The sequence below is a fragment of the Hippoglossus hippoglossus genome, chromosome 7 (assembly GCF_009819705.1).
Source record: "Hippoglossus hippoglossus isolate fHipHip1 chromosome 7, fHipHip1.pri, whole genome shotgun sequence".
NCBI classification, from domain to species: Eukaryota; Metazoa; Chordata; class Actinopteri; order Pleuronectiformes; family Pleuronectidae; genus Hippoglossus; species Hippoglossus hippoglossus.
Window position 1 is genome coordinate 27,435,393 of NC_047157.1, and position 17,608 is coordinate 27,453,000.

Below are 17,608 nucleotides of genomic sequence, written 5' to 3' on the forward strand. Positions count from 1 at the left end.
TTTCATACAAAACACATTTAGCAGATTTATTCATGATGGAATATTCAGTTGTAGCTTACTTAAATAATAAGTAGTAAGGGCCATTATTTTAATCACCAAGTATCATCTTTAGTTCTGCAGGTTTTGGGTCTTTAAGGGTTTTCTAATTCAATCTACATCAAGTTTCTTTTTTTAATTTTCCAAAGTGTCCAATGTTTACAATGAACCCCAGCCCGTCCTCAGACCGCATCACCACGCCCCCTGCTGGCGAGGGACAGACAGGACACTGAAGCTGTCACGATTCATTCTATTGGGGACATTTTTTCTTTTCAAATCCTGAGTTTGATGAGAAGATGGAAGAATGTGATGCTATAGTTTTGTACTTGACTGGTTTTGATGCCTCAGCTTTAGATCAGATTTGTTCGCTGTGTAAATTGATTATAAACCAATTAGGCAAAGTTTCTTCTTATGATGCAGTTCAAAATGAAAGAAATTTAAAGAATCAAAACATTTAGTTTCTTTTCTATTTGAAAATCTGGTAAATCTAAGGATGACTCATTCTACACTGATGCATCAAACCACATGAATTCAGTTTTGTTTCCTCCCTGTCAGATCTACATCAGGAGGTTGGGCGCCCAGGTTGGGCGGGGCCGGAGGTCTCTGGGGAAACTGCACCATGGGGACGAAAGAGGGGAGAGGTCCGACCGAGGGACGGACAGAGACACAGCGAGCAGAGTGGAGGTCGTCCACGGCATGAAGACGTCCAAGGAAGTGACGGGGCTGCAGCTGTTCTCCTCGTACGAGCTGTCCGTCACTGCCTTCAACGGCAAAGGGGAGGGGCCCCACTCGCTGCCTCACCGCTTCAGCACGCCAGAGGGAGGTGGGTCTCAGTGACGAGGGAGCTTTAAAACTTAAGAGACTCTCATAAAGATGGACGACATGACGGCTCGCAAAGGTGAAGCCAAAGTGTCACGATCTCCCCCTGGTGGCTGGCTGCAGTACAGGTCATAAACCCAGCCTCCTCCATGTTAGCAGATGGGACATGGACCAAACTAAAAAATCAAAGTAAACATTGAAATAAATGTTTGTCAAAGATAGTTTCTGTCAGTTATTTAATTTTTTAATTAGTTATTTGACGTCATGATTGACAGCTGAGACTGACGCATGATTGGTCAACATCCACCTGAGGGAGAAACACAAGCAGATGGAGAAGAAGAACAACAACTTCACTAAACTATCCTCTGTGTGTGTGTGTGTGTGTGTGTGTGTGTGTGTGTGTGTGTGTGTGTGTGTGTGTGTGTGTGTGTGTGTGTGTGTGTGTGTGTGTGCGTGCAGCTCCGGGTCCTCCTGCATCCCTGAGGTCTGAGAGCCCGACAGAGAAATCCCTGATTCTCTACTGGACGCCTCCAGTTGAAAGCAACGGGATCCTGCTGGGATACATGGTTCAGTACCAACAAGGTAATAAATACCTGTGAGGGGAGGAGAGTTCACAATAAAACGTAATGTTACTCTGACAAATATCAAGATGCTGGAAATATTGAGAGAATACCCGATGTCTTGTAAGGTTTCCCATTAGTACTCTGACTGTGGAAGCTGCCATATTCAAATGTTTCCTGCCACAGTTTCATAATGAGGTGAGTGGGTTCCATCTCCTGTGAGAAGAACTGACTGAGAGTCAGCTTCAACTGTCACAATCAGCTGCAGTTGAAGAGTGAAGCTGAACTGAGATCAGTTAAAAACACTCTGAAGTTTATCTCCAATATTCAGCAGGAAACTTTGAAACATGAAGAATTCTAACCAGGTGGATTTGTTACTGGGTCTGCAGAGGTGGAGAGCAAAGACAGTCCGCTGCAGATGGAGTTCATCAGTGATCCCAACGTGACCCACATCGCGTTGGACCATCTGGACCCCAGCAGCCAATACACCTTCAAAGTTATAGCCCGCACCGCCACCGGTGATGGACCCCCTGTCACTCTGAGTGGCGCCACCCTGCTCGACGGAGGTGAAACTACATTTATTTGTCTCAATGCAGTCAAGTGCTTTTATTACCTTTATCAAGTCCTTTCCGTGACACTAATTGTTTTCCTTCTTCCTCCAGTTCCTCCAACGAACGTCACCGTCGTCCAGGACAACACGTCCTTCAACCTGAGCTGGACACCTGGAGAGCGAGACAGGAACCACGGCTTCCACATCCACTACCTCAGGAAGAGCGGTGGGTTTACTTCACCAGGCAGAGAGATGAGAAGATCACGTGACTAAAAACTAATCTCATACTTCAGGAAGAAAACCCAAAACTACTTTACTAACCTGTTACATGTGTGTGTGTGTGTGTGTGTGTTGCAGCTGGGGGTGAGTGGGAGGAGTCAGAGTTAGTGAACTCCACGCAGGGTTTCTATTCGCTGACAGGCCTCCAACCAGGAACTGAGTACCACCTCATGATCCGACATGGAAACGTCACTCAGTGGCACGAGGAGTTGTGGACGATCGGACCAGGTAACTGTTCTGCTCAGTAGAACCAGATGATCCGGCAGAACCTAAAGAACCCTCATGTTTTTGTGTTGTTAATCACGTGCACACACCTGTACGAGAATCAGTGATCACTTCCTGGTCTCTCTCCGTCTCTCAGAGCCTTCGGAGATGCCTGCTGGGTTCGCCACTCAGGGCTGGTTGATCGGACTCGTCAGCGCCATCCTGCTGCTCATCCTGATACTGCTCATCCTCTGCCTCATCAAACGCAGCAGGGGCGGGAAGTACGCAGGTAACCACACACACACACACACACACACACACACACACACACACACACACACACTATTGTGTAGTGAAGGGTTTGATATTGAGTTGTTTTCTTACAGTGAAGGACAAGGAAGACAAGGAGGTGGACTCTGAAGCTCGACCAATGAAAGATGAGACGTTTGGAGAATACAGGTGGGTTTTCTCCAACGACTGTATATATAGACCATCAGTGACTGTATATAAAGACCATCAGTGACTGTATATAAAGAGGATCAGTGACTGTATATAAAGAGGATCAGTGACTGTATATAAAGATGATCAGTGACTGTATATAAAGACCATCAGTGACTGTATATAAAGATGATCAGTGACTGTATATAAAGATGATCAGTGACTGTATATAAAGATGATCAGTGACTGTATATAAAGACCATCAGTGACTGTATATAAAGAGGATCAGTGACTGTATATAAAGACGATTAGTGACTGTATATAAAGACCATCAGTGACTGTATATAAAGACCATCAGTGACTGTATATAAAGATGATCAGTGACTGTATATAAAGACGATTAGTGACTGTATATAAAGACCATCAGTGACTGTATATAAAGATGATCAGTGACTGTATATAAAGACGATCAGTGACTGTATATAAAGACCATCAGTGACTGTATATAAAGATGATCAGTGACTGTATATAAAGACAATCAGTGACTGTATATAAAGATGATCAGTGACTGTATATAAAGAGGATCAGTGACTGTATATAAAGATGATCAGTGACTGTATATAAAGATGATCAGTGACTGTATATAAAGACGATCAGTGACTGTATATAAAGATGATCAGTGACTGTATATAAAGATGATCAGTGACTGTATATAAAGACGATCAGTGACTGTATATAAAGATGATCAGTGACTGTATATAAAGACGATCAGTGACTGTATATAAAGACGATCAGTGACTGTATATAAAGATGATCAGTGACTGTATATAAAGACGATCAGTGACTGTATATAAAGAGGATCAGTGACTGTATATAAAGATGATCAGTGACTGTATATAAAGACCATCAGTGACTGTATATAAAGAGGATCAGTGACTGTATATAAAGATGATCAGTGACTGTATATAAAGACGATCAGTGACTGTATATAAAGAGGATCAGTGACTGTATATAAAGATGATCAGTGACTGTATATAAAGAGGATCAGTGACTGTATATAAAGATGATCAGTGACTGTATATAAAGACGATCAGTGACTGTATATAAAGATGATCAGTGACTGTATATAAAGATGATCAGTGACTGTATATAAAGATGATCAGTGACTGTATATAAAGATGATCAGTGACTGTATATAAAGATGATCAGTGACTGTATATAAAGACGATCAGTGACTGTATATAAAGAGGATCAGTGACTGTATATAAAGACCATCAGTGACTGTATATAAAGATGATCAGTGACTGTATATAAAGACGATCAGTGACTGTATATAAAGACGATCAGTGACTGTATATAAAGAGGATCAGTGACTGTATATAAAGATGATCAGTGACTGTATATAAAGACCATCAGTGACTGTATATAAAGAGGATCAGTGACTGTATATAAAGACCATCAGTGACTGTATATAAAGACCATCAGTGACTGTATATAAAGACCATCAGTGACTGTATATAAAGAGGATCAGTGACTGTATATAAAGACAATCAGTGACTGTATATAAAGACAATCAGTGACTGTATATAAAGACAATCAGTGACTGTATATAAAGACGATCAGTGACTGTATATATAGTCATTCCCAGCTCTCCTTCCTTTCTATCTCACTTGTCTCTCGTCCTCTAACGCTCTGCCTGCAGATCTCTGGAGAGGTGAGGACGTTCACAGACTTTTTGTGTTGCTCTCACATGCATGTGTTGTGTGTCTTTTGTGCCAGTGACTGTTGTAATGTGTGCGTCATTAGATGTAGTTAATTTAGAAAGTAGGACAGCGGTGACTTAGTGGATTTTGTTTTGTTACAAAGAGAACTACCTTGGAGGAGAAGAATGGGATCTAACCACTTAGACTTGTGGAAGCAGGAGCAGCTCTTCTTCTCACATTAAGTCTTTCTGATGTGGTTGGATCCCCCCCCCCTCTAGCAGCAGGATACAGAGCTGAGCTGCAGACCTTCTCCTCCTCCTCCTCCTCCCCTCCTCCTCCTCCACCTCCCATCCTCCTCCTCCTCCCCTCCTCCCCCCCTCCTCCTCCTCCTCCTCCCCTCCTCCTCCTCCTCCCTTCCTCCTCCTCCTCCTCCTCCTCCTCCTCCTCCTCCTCCCTTCCTCCTCCTCCTCCTCCTCCTCTCCTCCTCCTCCTCCCTTCCTCCTCCCCTCCTCCTCCTCCTCCTCCTCCCCTCCTCCACCTCCTCCTCCTCCTCCTCCCTTCCTCCTCCTCCTCCCCTCCTCCTCCTCCTCCCTTCCTCCTCCCCTCCTCCTCCTCCTCCTCCTCCTCCACCTCCTCCTCCCCCCCTCCTCCACCTCCTCCTCCTCCTCCTCCTGCTCACACCAACAGGAGAGGAGTTCAATAAACATCCTAAATCGGAGCCACATTCTTCACCAGCAACACAACATGAAGAAGTCAGTTGTGTGGATGTCCCTGTGATTCAGGCTTATCCCTCCGAGGACATATCGATTTTTGAAAAACGTTCATGTTTTAACTCGATCATACAACCTTTGTGATTTGTGAGTGTAAGAGAAATTAAAACCTGCCGCCATTCTGACCATGACCTGTGACAGAATCTACAGGGGGGGGGGGCAGATATTCCTCTTTTTACATTATAACATTCAAACCTGGTTCAGCTGATCACGTTCAGTTTGTGTTTGTGGTTTTTTCAGCGATGGGGATGAGAAGCGCTCGGACAGCCAGCCGTCCCTGGCCGGGGACAGTAAGCTGGGCAGCGAAGACTCTCTGGCCGAGTACGGAGACAGCGTGGACATCCAGTTCAACGAGGACGGCTCCTTCATTGGCCAGTACAGCGGCCGGGGGCCGGTTCCCCCTGGAAACGAGAGCTCCGGTCCAGCCTCCCCCGTCACAGCCGCCCCGCCTCCCCCCATTGCTCCGTCCATGTCGAGCATCCTGAACCGGCCCAGCTAGACACACACACATCACAAATACACACACACACACACACACACACACACACACACACACACTGCCTGCAACAACACACTGAGGGACACACCACTCCTGACTCCACTGCCTGTAATGTCACACACACAGTCTCAGTACATTCCACAGGTTTATACAGTTCTTCTGTTTACAGGATGTGTCACCTTTTCTACCACGTTTACACACACACACACACACACACACACACACACACACACACACACACACACACACACACACACACACACACACACACACCTATAGACGCACCTGCACGCACGCACACACACACACACACACACACAGAAAATATGCTCAATCAGATCCCTCTTCTGTACGGAGGAGAGACAGAGAGAGGTGCAGGACAGGAGAGGAAGATGAAGAAAAGGGAAAAGTAAAACCAATAATTTCATTTTTCATCTATGACCAAAATGTCGAAACACTTTGTAGAAACATTGAAGTCTTTTTCTGTTCCAGTAACACATTTAGAAATTGTTTTCAATGTAAACGTCACCATTTTTAATTTTCATGCATCTTCAGACTTCACCACAATGTGTCTTTGTCGTTTTCAAGTTATTTGTGTTGTTTTTGTGTATATAAGTTAGTGTGCATGCGTCTGGGGATGATTTGGCAGATTTTTGATGTGTGCGCGGCTGAAACCTAAGATGCATGACCCTCCCTGAGGCTGAATCATTCTGTTGATACTCCACATTAATGAGTTTAAAGAGTGACGGTCACTCTGTGCGTGTCTGTGTGCGATTGTTTACTCTCCATCCCTGACCTGCGGCGATGAGAGATCCGTTGCCTTAAGTGAGTCCAGTCGATCCTCCTCTCCTTCTGTCAATCATCCATCTCTCCTCACACACACTCCCTGTTCCACCATCCTCCCGTTTACGAGGCAGGACCAGGATGTTGTGGTGACACGCGGCGCTCTGCAGCCGAACAAAACCACAAAACTTAAAAAACGAAAAATACAAAGAAACGAGGTAAAACGTTTTACGAGGTGCGATCGAGAAGGTCAGAGAAGTTCCGGGTTGTGAAGGAAGGGGGCGCAGTCAAGTTCAACCAACATTAGCAGGTATACGGAGGTTTTTTAAACTCACCTAAAAGTGGTGATGGACTTCTTTCCCATCGCCAGTAGAGGAGCTAGTCTTTGTGTTGTTTCCACCGGTGCGTCATGTTCAACGTCACGACCACACTGAGGCGCTCTCTCACCTCCCTGTGTGACATGTGGTGTCATGGCGACAGAGTCATGTGTTCTCCGATTGAATCCGTTCACACAAACACGATACGTCACAGAAAACCATTTAGTTTGTAAATGTCATCACACACAGAAACACAAACTCACACATATCATATACACACATCACACACACACAGGGTCGGTCCTCTGTAGCAAAACCCAATGGGACCCTCTGAAGGACGGAGGGAGGATGGAGGAGGAGGAGGAGGAGGAGGAGGAAGAGGAGGAGCTGACAGAAAGAGAGAATCTGACGTGTCGTTCTCTGAATGTAAATAGAACCTTGAGATTGTCATTTTTTATTTCCATGGCTTCTTTTATAAGATGATAAATTGTACGTTTTTTTTAAATATCTGTTGCTCTGTTTTGATTTTGTACGGCAGCGCTTCAACGCTGTAGCGTTTGTATCATATAACGCCCCCCCCCCCCCCCCCCACCATCGTCTCCTCGTAGGTTTTCCTCGTTTAGAAGCCCAGAGACATTTAGAGTAGAACCATAGTGAGAACAACCCCCCCCCCTTCATCCAGTTAGAGAAGCAGCAGAATAAAACACTGCTTGTTGAAAAGGTCTCGTCAGGATGATAACCTGTATTCACCGAGGCGGAGCTGTGTGCACGGACCTGAGCGAGACGCCGTCTGGATGGACCAACGCTGGAGATCCATCCAAACACTTTGAGCTTTTGTTAAACTGGAGCGTCGACCTTTTCTTTCATTGTCCTCTTGTGTTTGTCTTTGTCCTCAGACTGAAGGACACGACACGTGAACACTGTCTGTTCATCTTTAAACGTAATAATCCACAAACTTGTTGCCTTGTTAAACGTCTGCGCTCCGACACTGATGCTGACTGTTTCTACGACTGGAAATAAAGATGGACGACAGGATGCCTCCCAAAAGAGTGAAGACAAAACATCTGTATCTGCAGTTTAGGTCCTGAACCCCACCTCCTCCATGTTAGCAGATGGGACATAGATAATAATCACTGTACATGGTTTCTGTTGATGCAGATTTATGGTCATGAGACATCATGATTGACAGCTGAGACTTGTGATGAGTCCAGCCGGACCTCCAGTGTGATGTCACTGCTGCACGACGCCAATGTTTTGGCTCCATTTTTGTACAGTGGCAGGAAGTGGAGCTGCGTCGTCCATCTTTAACCCCCGGCGTTGTATGACCCTGTTTGTCTGCCTGTCTCTGTTGCAGCCTTCTTTTATACATATAAACACGTTGGGAAAGAAAACACAACATAAAAACTTGTAAAAAATATAAAGACAAAAAAATTGAGATATAAATAATAACAATACTGCTCATGATAACCACAACTGTGCTATTATCAGTTACCATGACGCGGTCGGTGTTGTCGTCAGGAGCGACGAGTCGTTCACCACGTAACACAATGAAATCAGTATCACAGGATTCAGCAGGGATATTACAGAGGTGGTGGGGGGGGCTGCTGTGATGTATGTGTGAGTGTGTGTGTGTGTGTAGGAGAGGTGGAGTTCAACACCACACACACACAAACACGCACACACATGTAGGGGGGTTGATGGGGAGGGGTGTACTGCAATATTGAGGTGTGCTGATGTTGTACCTGCTTGTTGCATCGTGCGCTGTTCTGTATCCGACTAACTAACCCAGACTCATGAATAAACATGGACTACGCTAACACACCCCAGCTCCTTTCCTGTGTGTGTACTGCTATATTTGTGAGGACCATTTTGATTAAAGTCCCTACAGCGTCTCTCAAAGGCTTGGTTCAGGGTTAGGCCTTCAGCTGGGGGGGTCAAAGTTCGGCTGAGGGGCTGGAACAGGGATCAGTTCAATGAGCACCCTGTGTGTGTGTGTGTGTGTGTGTGTGTGTGTGTGTGTGTGTGTCACTGCACAGTGGACAGAATCCTGTATTTTCAGTGAACTATCTCTTTAAAGTGTTGTTGTGAAGTGACGTGAACGCGCACTGAGCATCAGTGATGCTGCTTCTGCTCCAGAGGAGGAGGAGGAGGAGGGAGGAGGAGGAGGAGGAGGGGCGGACACAGACTGGCTGCTAATGGAACCTGAAAAACTCGCTCCACACAGTGTGTGTGTTAGTGTGCGTGTGTGTTAGTGTGCACGCGTGTTGGTGTGTGTGTGTGTGCGTGGCAGACGGAACTAAACGAGGCGTCGGACTGAGCAGGAACACTGAACATTTTAGGACAGTGTGTTGCAGCGGAGCGAACATCACGAGAGGCACGGACACACAACCGGAACATACATGACACACACACACAGGGAGACACAGACACGCGCAGAGACCAACACACACACGCACACACACACCAGGAATAGACCCGCAGGATGAACGGACCGGCGGTTACGCAAGACGGAGCCGAGCTGCGGGGGGGCGCGGGGAGGACGCTCCGGTTCCAGCGGCCACACGGTGAGTGACAGCGACACACGGTGAGTGACAGCGGGTCACCAGCTCCTACACGCACACACACACACACACAGTTCCTCATTTTCTTTCATCTGAGCGAGAGACTGTGTGCGCGTGCGTATACCCGTGACGCAACAGCTGATCGTTCTCATTGATGAATGAGCTCACCCCTCACCCCTCCCGCCTCACGCGCACACGCGCACACACGCACCGCTCTGCAGAGTTATGTAAGCCCTGTGCGTGTTGGGGAGCACGAACACATGCACATGGAGCACATCGGTCAGGCGGAGGGGGGGGGGGAGAAAGTAGATCCTGGTGGTCCCGAGCAGAGAAGCTGTAGTGTGTGTGTGTGTGGGGGGGTGGGGGTGTGTGTGACGAGCAGCGACCCACGTGGTCTCTGAGTGTGAGAAACTAATGGAGTCCAAGAAGAACGTGCACACGGTGCGGGGGCTGCGGCGCGTGCGGTGTGATAGCACAGGTGAGGTTTCTCTCTCACGCACACACACACACACGTCGTATAAAGCTGCTGCTCCCACAGCCATGTCTGAGAGTGTGTGTGTGTGCGTGTGTGTGTTGGGGGGCGGTGTCACGGTCACAAGTCATTGTGCTGAGAGTAACTGAGTACATTTACTCGAGTATCACACACACACATGAATCAGGTCTAACTTGTTGTCAGACGTGCAGCAGACACACAACATCCTCTGTGTGTGATGCACCAGGTTCTGGTGAATCAGTGAACATTTAAACGTTCAATATCACAGATGCTCCAAGAGGACAGGAGCTGCGGAACACAGACACACACACACGTGGTTGGGTTGATTGTCGAGAGATGACAAACGATTACACAAAACAATACGTGTGAAGAAAAACCGGTTGACTCCCTCAGCACTGAAAAAACCCGAAACGGTGACAGAATCCGTGTTGAGTAACAAGCTGAAGATTCCACCAGACGTGTCCTTACGTCACGGCTCATTATTCACAATCAATTATTAAAATCACTAAGCGCAATGAACACAAGTTAAAGGTTCAGTGTGTAGAATGTAGTGACATCTAGTGGTGAGGTGTCATGTTGCAGCTGAATACCCCTCAATTATAAAGTATTAAAATATACAGTATTAAAATATAAAGGCGTAAAATAAAACAATTTGTACATTTTAGATCAAACCCACTTATTATTTGAGTTTGTGACACTAGATCCTTTCACCTAAATCTTACACTGAACCTGTAAATGTGATCAACACTTGAGAATATGAATGTTTATATTAGTGTTAACTTCCTCTTGTTGAAAAAGTATTTATCTTAAAATCCATTGATTTATCATTTTAATTATTTAATTGAATAATTGTTATCTTAGTTTTAATTTATTTATTAGTCCCTAATTAAAACACACACACACACACACACACACACTCCCAGTACAGCTGCTCAGTGTGATTCCCTCCTGTCATACCACTTCCTGTATGACCGGGCAAGGTTTACAGTCGCACCTGGTGATTGGTGGACGACGTCATTCTGGAAACGTGACTGACAGGCTGCCCGGCCAATCAGAATCACTCCGTCCTCTGCAACAAGGCCCACAGGTGTGTTGACTGGCCGACCAGTTAGTCTCCTCCCCCACATGACGTGCGAGAAAGTTCAAAATCTGTGCGGACATCTTCCTTCCATCCTGTCAAACACACACACAGACACACACAGGCAGCACAGAGGTCCACACACACACACACACACACAGACACACACCTGGCTGCTGAAGTCATGTCAGGAACACAAAGAACACTCACTCAAAATCCTCTGGAGAAAATATGGGTGCCATCATTGAAAAGCAGACTGAGCCAACGCAGAGGCTGTGAGTACACACACACACACACACACACACGTGGATACTGCATTGTTTGCCGTCACCTCAGTGTAACAAGTTGATACCTGTTCAATACAGCAGGCGTAAAACCGTTTTTGTTGTGTGCAGATGATCACTGACTGTCTGTGTGTGTCTGTGTGTGTCTCTGTGTGTGTCTGTGTGTCTCTGTGTGTGTCTGTGTGTGTGAGACCGGAGGGTTATTCACCCCTAAGCTCCACTGTTACACCACGTGTCCACTCTCCTGACAGAATCGACTTTCATTCAGGTTTAATGATAAAAACAACAGTACAAAGTAAAGTGTGTAGGTTCTGACTTGTTGTCGCCTAATACAATTAAATTAAACTTTCAATTTTGTAACATTTTCTTACTGAATATTGGTGATAAACGCAGGTTTTTAACTGATCTACAGTAATAATCGTATATATTGTTTCCCATATGTGTCCCATGCGTTGTATTATTCTGTTCTATTCAGTAGAGGATGATTTTGTTTCCCTTTTCACTTCTTGAATGAAGAAAACCTTTGGTCCTGAGAAGCTTCAGGAACAAGAAGAATCTCCTCTTCTGATCAAGGAGCTGCTAAATGATCCCAAAGCTAAATTTCGGCTTCAGTTTTAGGCTACTTTCATAACCTCCGCAAATATCCCCGGTCAAAGTTCACTTCAGTTAAACTCCACGTGAAGACACGCCGTGGACTTGTTGCTCCACAGGAAGTGAATGTTTGATTCCTGCTACACTCGCACGTGCCCTCATACGGTGGGAGGAGCCTCGTCCATCTTTGTTTGCAGTCACCGATCTTTTTGCGTCGCCCGTCAGGAATTCACGTCTGTTGGCGTCTTCGCGTTAACTTTGTATGTCATCGTGCTGCTGAACGAAAGTCACACCATGACACTTCTAATTAACGTGATTGGTAGAATTCGATCCTTGTCGTTCTGGTGCTTTTCGAACAGGCTTCCTCCCAGTCTGCATTATTCATGGGAACCAGCAGAAGGAATTGAACGCTGTGTGTCTGTGTGTTTCAGCGTCGGTGCCCCAGTTCACCAACTCTCCGACCATGATAGTGATGGTGGGACTCCCGGCACGAGGGAAGACCTACATCTCTAAGAAGCTCACCAGATACCTGAACTGGATCGGAGTTACCACTAAAGGTATCACCGGACCGGGCTTCACTAATCGCACTGTGACACGTGGCCTCGGACTTTCATTCAGCTGGAACCACGTTTTACGGCTCAGTGACATTCAGACTGTGAACAGCTCTATTGTCCTTTGAGAACAATGTTACAGAATTTAAACGTTTTTACTTTTCTCTATAAACCAATAACTTATCCGGAGGTGGCTTTGCATTAAGTTTAAGTTGTTCCTGTCATTGATCCTATTAAATCTCAATATTTTCTTATGGAAATATTTAATTTGATAATTTATCTAAAAAAGGGTGAAATGTCATAAACAGCTGAGACTGACTCACGGTTTGTAGAGTGTGTGTGTATCATCGGTACTGAACAAATTATATAAGTGAGGTTCTTTTATCACATTTTAGATTAATATCTTGATTGTCGGAGGAAGTGGAGATGCATCGTCCACCTGTATTTTTCTGTCTGATACATCCGAAGAATTGTTGGCATCACCATGTTAGCTGTTGCTTGGTGTTTTTAATAAGATCGAAGCTTCACATGTTGGTTACCTCTAATTCTAACTCAAGAGTCCAGTGGTTTTATGACACATCATTTCTCTGTCCCAGTGTTCAATGTCGGCCAGTATCGCAGAGATGCTACACGTTCCTACAACAGCTACGAGTTCTTCAGACCAGACAACGCAGAGGCCATGAAGATACGCAAGTAGGAACCTTCAGCTTCACACAGCTGCAATCACGAACTGTCGGGTTTCCAGCTCATTAACAATAAACACCGTCACAGATCAGGTTATAGGACTAAAGTTGACTGTGTTTGTTTGATTCACGTATTTAAACACATTGGAAATCATATCAGCCCGCCCTACACTATATACAAACATAAAAGAAGCCAAATCAAACTGTGATCAATCATGTGTGTGCACAGAGCCTGTGCCATCGCTGCCCTGAAGGATGTGTGTGATTACTTCACCAGAGAGCAGGGTCAGGTCGTGGTGAGTGTCGAGCTACATTAAAGCTTTAAACCTTTAAAGCAGCTGTTAGACATTTATTTTGATGAAGTTTCAAATGACACTGATGAGAACAGGGCTCATTTTGAGTTTTATTTACGAGTCTTTATAGAGAGAATCGGTCTCTAACCCTGAGTTTTCTCTGGAAGGTTTTCGATGCCACGAACACGACCCAGGAGCGGAGAGAGGTCATCCTCAGCTTCGCCAAAGAAAACGGTTACAAGGTTTGTTCTCTGATGATGACGAGTGAAAACCTTGAGTTAAAGTTTCTGGGGCTGCAGGGGGAAACTCCATTCAACTGTTTTCTAAATCTTTCGCACATATTCTATTGATATTTGAATTGCATATTGCTATTTTTTGTTATATTTCCTTAGGTTTATACCTGTAACACAACAAATGTCCCAGTAGTGGGACTAGTGAAGGATTATGATCTGAAATGCATCCAATTCTCTCTTTTCCCTCCTGGTCAGGTTTTCTTTGTAGAGTCAATATGTGACGATCCAGACATCATTGCTGAGAATATTAAAGTAAGTGTGTGTGTGTGTGTGTGTGTCTGTGTGTGTGTGTGTGTCTTTGCATAAGAGCAGGAAGTTGTTCCAAGATCACTGAACTGATTTCCGAGCCAAGTGGGGTTGTTGGTTTGTGCCAGATCACGTGTGTGTTTGTTCCCATCTTCATCGTCTGCACATACAAGAACAAGATCCTCCTGCTAGTTTCAGTTTCTCCTTCTCCTTCCTCTTCCTCTTCCTCTTCCCTTCTTTCTCTTTTCAGTTCCTTTCATCACGTTTCAGCTGATGCATTTTAGTGTATTTAGCTTCTCTTGAAGTGTGATGAGTAAATACAGGTTATGATGACAAATGTCTGTTCGGTTGTTTTAACATTTAAAAAGAAAGAAATTCTTAACTTTAGTTTTCTGTTCTTCCGGGTGAGAGTATAAACTGCCGGCCTGGATTAAGAAACAGTTAGTAATTTACACATGTTAGTGAGAGTGTACTTTTGAAGGTTGACGTTCTGTCTCTTTTAAAACAGCAAGTGAAGCTGAGCAGTCCAGACTACGCCGACCGTGACAAAGAGGAAGCTGTGGCCGACTTCCTCAAGAGGATCGAATGTTACAAGTTGACCTATCTGCCCCTGGACGACGACAAGGACAGGTCCCGGCTCCATCTTTACATTCCACCTGGTGCAGTTATGAGCCACTGAGCTTCATTGTTGTCCCAAAACTATTGTAAAGACATAAGTGAACTCACCGTCCTGCTGCTACAGAACTCATCCGCTGATGAAGATAGTGCCGACATAATGCTTCATACGTTTCCTCCAATAGAAACTAAAAGCCACTGAGCCTTTTTTAGGTGAAACCATAGATTTGTTTTAGTTTTTGAAGGTTGGTTTCAGTAGAACTCGGTGAAGTCAGAGTGTTGAGAAACAGACCAACTTCATGGGAGTTGAACAGAAAATCTGCAGCTTCATCCTTCATCTGTGTTTTCTCTTTCCGCAGGAATCTGTCTTACATTAAGATCTTCAACGTGGGCAGCAGGTACCTGGTGAACCGGGTCCAGGACCACATTCAGAGCAGGATCGTCTACTACCTCATGAACATCCACGTCACCCCGAGATCCATCTACCTGTGTCGCCACGGCGAGAGCGAGCTCAACCTCGTGGGTCGTATCGGGGGGGACTCCGGGCTGTCACCTCGCGGGGCAAAGGTTCGGAGACCATGGTTTCTGTGTGTGTTTGGTGCAGGAGACCGTCTGTATACTCATGTCTTCAGTGTGTACCCGTCAGTTTGCCAGTGCTCTGGGTGCATACATGCGAGGGCAGCGCATCAGCGACCTGAAGGTGTGGACCAGTCACATGAAGAGGACCATCCAGACGGCCGAGGCTCTGGGAGTCCAGTACGAACAGTGGAAGGCCCTCAATGAGATCGATGCTGTGAGTGACTCACAAGAACACTGTGTGTACAACATGTTGTAGCTTCACACATACACGTGCAGAGCTCATTCTAAACATCCAGGCTCAGCTCCCCTGTCCAGGTTCTGAATTATGACTCCGATGAAGACATTATATTTACAGGTCGTCCGTCCCACTCAGAGCGATTTCTCAGGAACACTGTGAGGGAATCAAAGATTATCGTGACCTCTAAACACATATTACTCAACAATTCATACGTTTATTATGACAAAATACGCCGAATACTTTTTATGGAATTCCTTGAACATCTCGTGTTGTGAGTCTGGACAAATATGGAAGTAAACTGCAGCTTGACTGGTGGGTGGAGCCAAACGAGCAGGAGGCAGTGATTCCTGTTGAGTGTGAGTAAGTGACGCCTCAGATGGAAGCAGCGGTTTGACTTTACATTGTGTTTCTGTGTTCTGTGCCTCAGGGTGTGTGTGAGGAGATGACCTATGAGGCCATTCAGGAGAATTACCCAGAGGAGTTTGCACTGAGGGACCAAGACAAGTATCGCTACCGCTACCCTAAGGGAGAGGTGAGTGTCGGCCAATGGGAGGACGGAGATGCTGTCACATTGAGATTTAATTTAATTTAATTCATCAAATAATCTTTTAGTCTCGTCAGAAAAAAGGTTCAAGAGCCGAGTTGACTTCTTCAAATCGATTTTTTAAAGTCCAGTATCCAAATATGTACAGTTTGAAGTTGCATTTAAAGAACAGTGTTTTTGAATGTAGCGTGTCGATCCCGTTTCTGTGCATCAGTCGTACGAGGACCTGGTCCAGCGCCTGGAGCCCGTCATCATGGAGCTGGAGAGGCAGGAGAACGTCTTAGTCATCTGTCACCAGGCGGTTATGAGATGTCTGCTCGCCTACTTCCTGGACAAGAGCGCCAGTGAGAGAAAAACCTATTTCCTTGATATTTTGCAGAAGCTAAACGCCGGCAGAAGACTCAAAGTGGAGATTTGTATTGACGGACTTTTCTCTGTTTGCCTCAGATGAGCTTCCGTACCTGAAGTGTCCTCTGCACACGGTTCTGAAACTCACCCCCGTCGCCTACGGTCAGTCTCTGCCCAACATTTCTCTTCTCACATCACCACAGCTTCTCTTCAGTCTTGATCCTGGACCATCACCTTGGTCCAGGCTGGAATATCTCAACTACTGTTACGTGTTAGAATTTAACCTTCTCATTAATCCAGGGGATGAATTGTAATACATTTGATGATCCTTTCATTTTTCATCTGGTGCCATCATCGTTTGTGTTTCTCTCAGGTTGTAAAGTGGAGTCCGTCTTCCTCAAGATTGAAGCTGTCAACACACACAGAGACAAGCCCGAGGTGAAAGACTCTATGATACAAGAGGCTTCGTCCACACTCACACTTCTTTACCATCTGTAATAGTTTTATAGAAGTTTCTTAAATAGACCCTGCATTTGTCTCTTTGTCAGAATGTGGACGTGGACAGAGACCCAGCGGAGGCGTTAGAGACGGTGCCCGACCACATCTAGAGGAGGAATCAGACCAGCGAGCTGGTTTCAGCTCCATCCTCCCTGATGGAAAGAGGCCTTATTTTTAACTGAAGTAATTATAGTGATCGTTGTTAATGTGTAAAACTCCTCGATAATGAGTGTGAGACATTTCTCAGCCTATTTCCATTGTAAATGCACTTTATTTATAATGTAGGGCTCAGGCCACATGTCAGACAGGAAGTGGAGGCTTAGCTTAAATATGTGAAGCGGGGAAACGGCTAGCTTCGCTGTGATTGAAGGCTGGTTAAAGCTAGCTGGTTAAATTAAGCTAAACAATTAACACGCTATGTCTCGGTTAACCCCTCGGAAGAGAAAACTAAACCATGTGTTTTTACTGTTGCGTTAGTTAGTCTGGCGATGTCACCACAGGCCGCTACGAACTGTGAGGCACGGGTCATGTGACATGAGAGCGTAGCTGAGCTCTCGCTTACGGTGGCCGAGAGCTCAATGCACATCTCAATAAAAAAAACACGTGTTAATTAAGAAAACAACTTTAATTTGACGAGACATGCGCTGCAGAAAGTCACAACACGTGCAAATACAGAAACAACGGAAATGTTCCCAAAGCAGTGAGGAACCTGCTGTCGTTCAACGCTTGTGAAGTTATGGAAGTCTGCTTCTCGT

The 17,608-nt window shown here is 45.5% G+C and overlaps 3 protein-coding genes and 1 long non-coding RNA gene across 6 annotated transcripts in view; 3 read left to right on the plus strand and 1 right to left on the minus strand.

Moving 5' to 3' along the window:
* Positions 1 to 17,311, plus strand: part of LOC117764219 (6-phosphofructo-2-kinase/fructose-2,6-bisphosphatase-like) — a 96,422-nt gene extending 79,111 nt beyond the window's left edge. Inside the window, exon 15 of the transcript XR_004614345.1 lies at positions 16,985 to 17,311. The gene's annotated coding sequence lies outside the window, so the exon portion shown is untranslated. The remainder of the gene's footprint in view (positions 1 to 16,984) is intronic.
* LOC117764223 (neural cell adhesion molecule L1.1-like) lies at positions 547 to 6,093 on the plus strand. Its single transcript, XM_034589828.1, has 9 exons — positions 547 to 859; positions 1,315 to 1,437; positions 1,805 to 1,981; positions 2,078 to 2,191; positions 2,323 to 2,472; positions 2,606 to 2,737; positions 2,835 to 2,907; positions 4,589 to 4,600; positions 5,600 to 6,093. The coding sequence occupies exons 1-9, from the start codon at positions 562 to 564 to the stop codon at positions 5,856 to 5,858; spliced, it is 1,338 nt and encodes a 445-aa protein (XP_034445719.1). The 5' UTR covers positions 547 to 561; the 3' UTR covers positions 5,859 to 6,093.
* Positions 7,416 to 8,456, minus strand: LOC117764247. The gene is made up of 2 exons (XR_004614351.1): positions 7,699 to 8,456; positions 7,416 to 7,630 (listed from the first exon to the last, which is right to left on the minus strand). It is a non-coding gene; the product is annotated as an uncharacterized LOC117764247 (long non-coding RNA).
* On the plus strand, positions 9,119 to 17,306 carry LOC117764218 (6-phosphofructo-2-kinase/fructose-2,6-bisphosphatase-like). 3 transcript variants are annotated; one of them, XM_034589821.1, is made up of 14 exons: positions 9,119 to 9,522; positions 12,397 to 12,522; positions 13,113 to 13,209; positions 13,429 to 13,495; positions 13,660 to 13,734; positions 13,981 to 14,037; positions 14,540 to 14,661; positions 15,006 to 15,213; positions 15,293 to 15,439; positions 15,891 to 15,995; positions 16,222 to 16,351; positions 16,455 to 16,517; positions 16,729 to 16,793; positions 16,904 to 17,306. In XM_034589821.1, exons 1-14 carry the CDS (start codon positions 9,441 to 9,443, stop codon positions 16,961 to 16,963), a joined length of 1,404 nt encoding a protein of 467 aa, XP_034445712.1. In that variant the 5' UTR covers positions 9,119 to 9,440; the 3' UTR covers positions 16,964 to 17,306. The 3 variants fall into 3 exon arrangements, with proteins under 3 accessions (XP_034445712.1, XP_034445713.1, XP_034445711.1); XM_034589822.1 differs by lacking the exon at positions 9,119 to 9,522 and adding an exon at positions 9,856 to 9,997; XM_034589820.1 differs by lacking the exon at positions 9,119 to 9,522 and adding an exon at positions 11,141 to 11,365.
* Positions 17,312 to 17,608: the final 297 nt, after the last annotated feature.

Bases quoted from the DNA above. Each gene is read 5' to 3' on its own strand.
- LOC117764218 (XM_034589820.1), top strand. From the start codon at position 11,275: ATGTCAGGAACACAAAGAACACTCACTCAAAATCCTCTGGAGAAAATA. The intron at 11,366-12,396 runs GTGAGTACACAC...TGTGTGTTTCAG, and splicing joins ACTGAGCCAACGCAGAGGCT to CGTCGGTGCCCCAGTTCACC. The intron at 15,440-15,890 runs GTGAGTGACTCA...TCTGTGCCTCAG, and splicing joins CCCTCAATGAGATCGATGCT to GGTGTGTGTGAGGAGATGAC.
- LOC117764223 (XM_034589828.1), top strand. From the start codon at position 562: ATGAATTCAGTTTTGTTTCCTCCCTGTCAGATCTACATCAGGAGGTTG. The intron at 1,438-1,804 runs GTAATAAATACC...CTGGGTCTGCAG, and splicing joins CATGGTTCAGTACCAACAAG to AGGTGGAGAGCAAAGACAGT. The intron at 1,982-2,077 runs GTGAAACTACAT...TTCTTCCTCCAG, and splicing joins CGCCACCCTGCTCGACGGAG to TTCCTCCAACGAACGTCACC.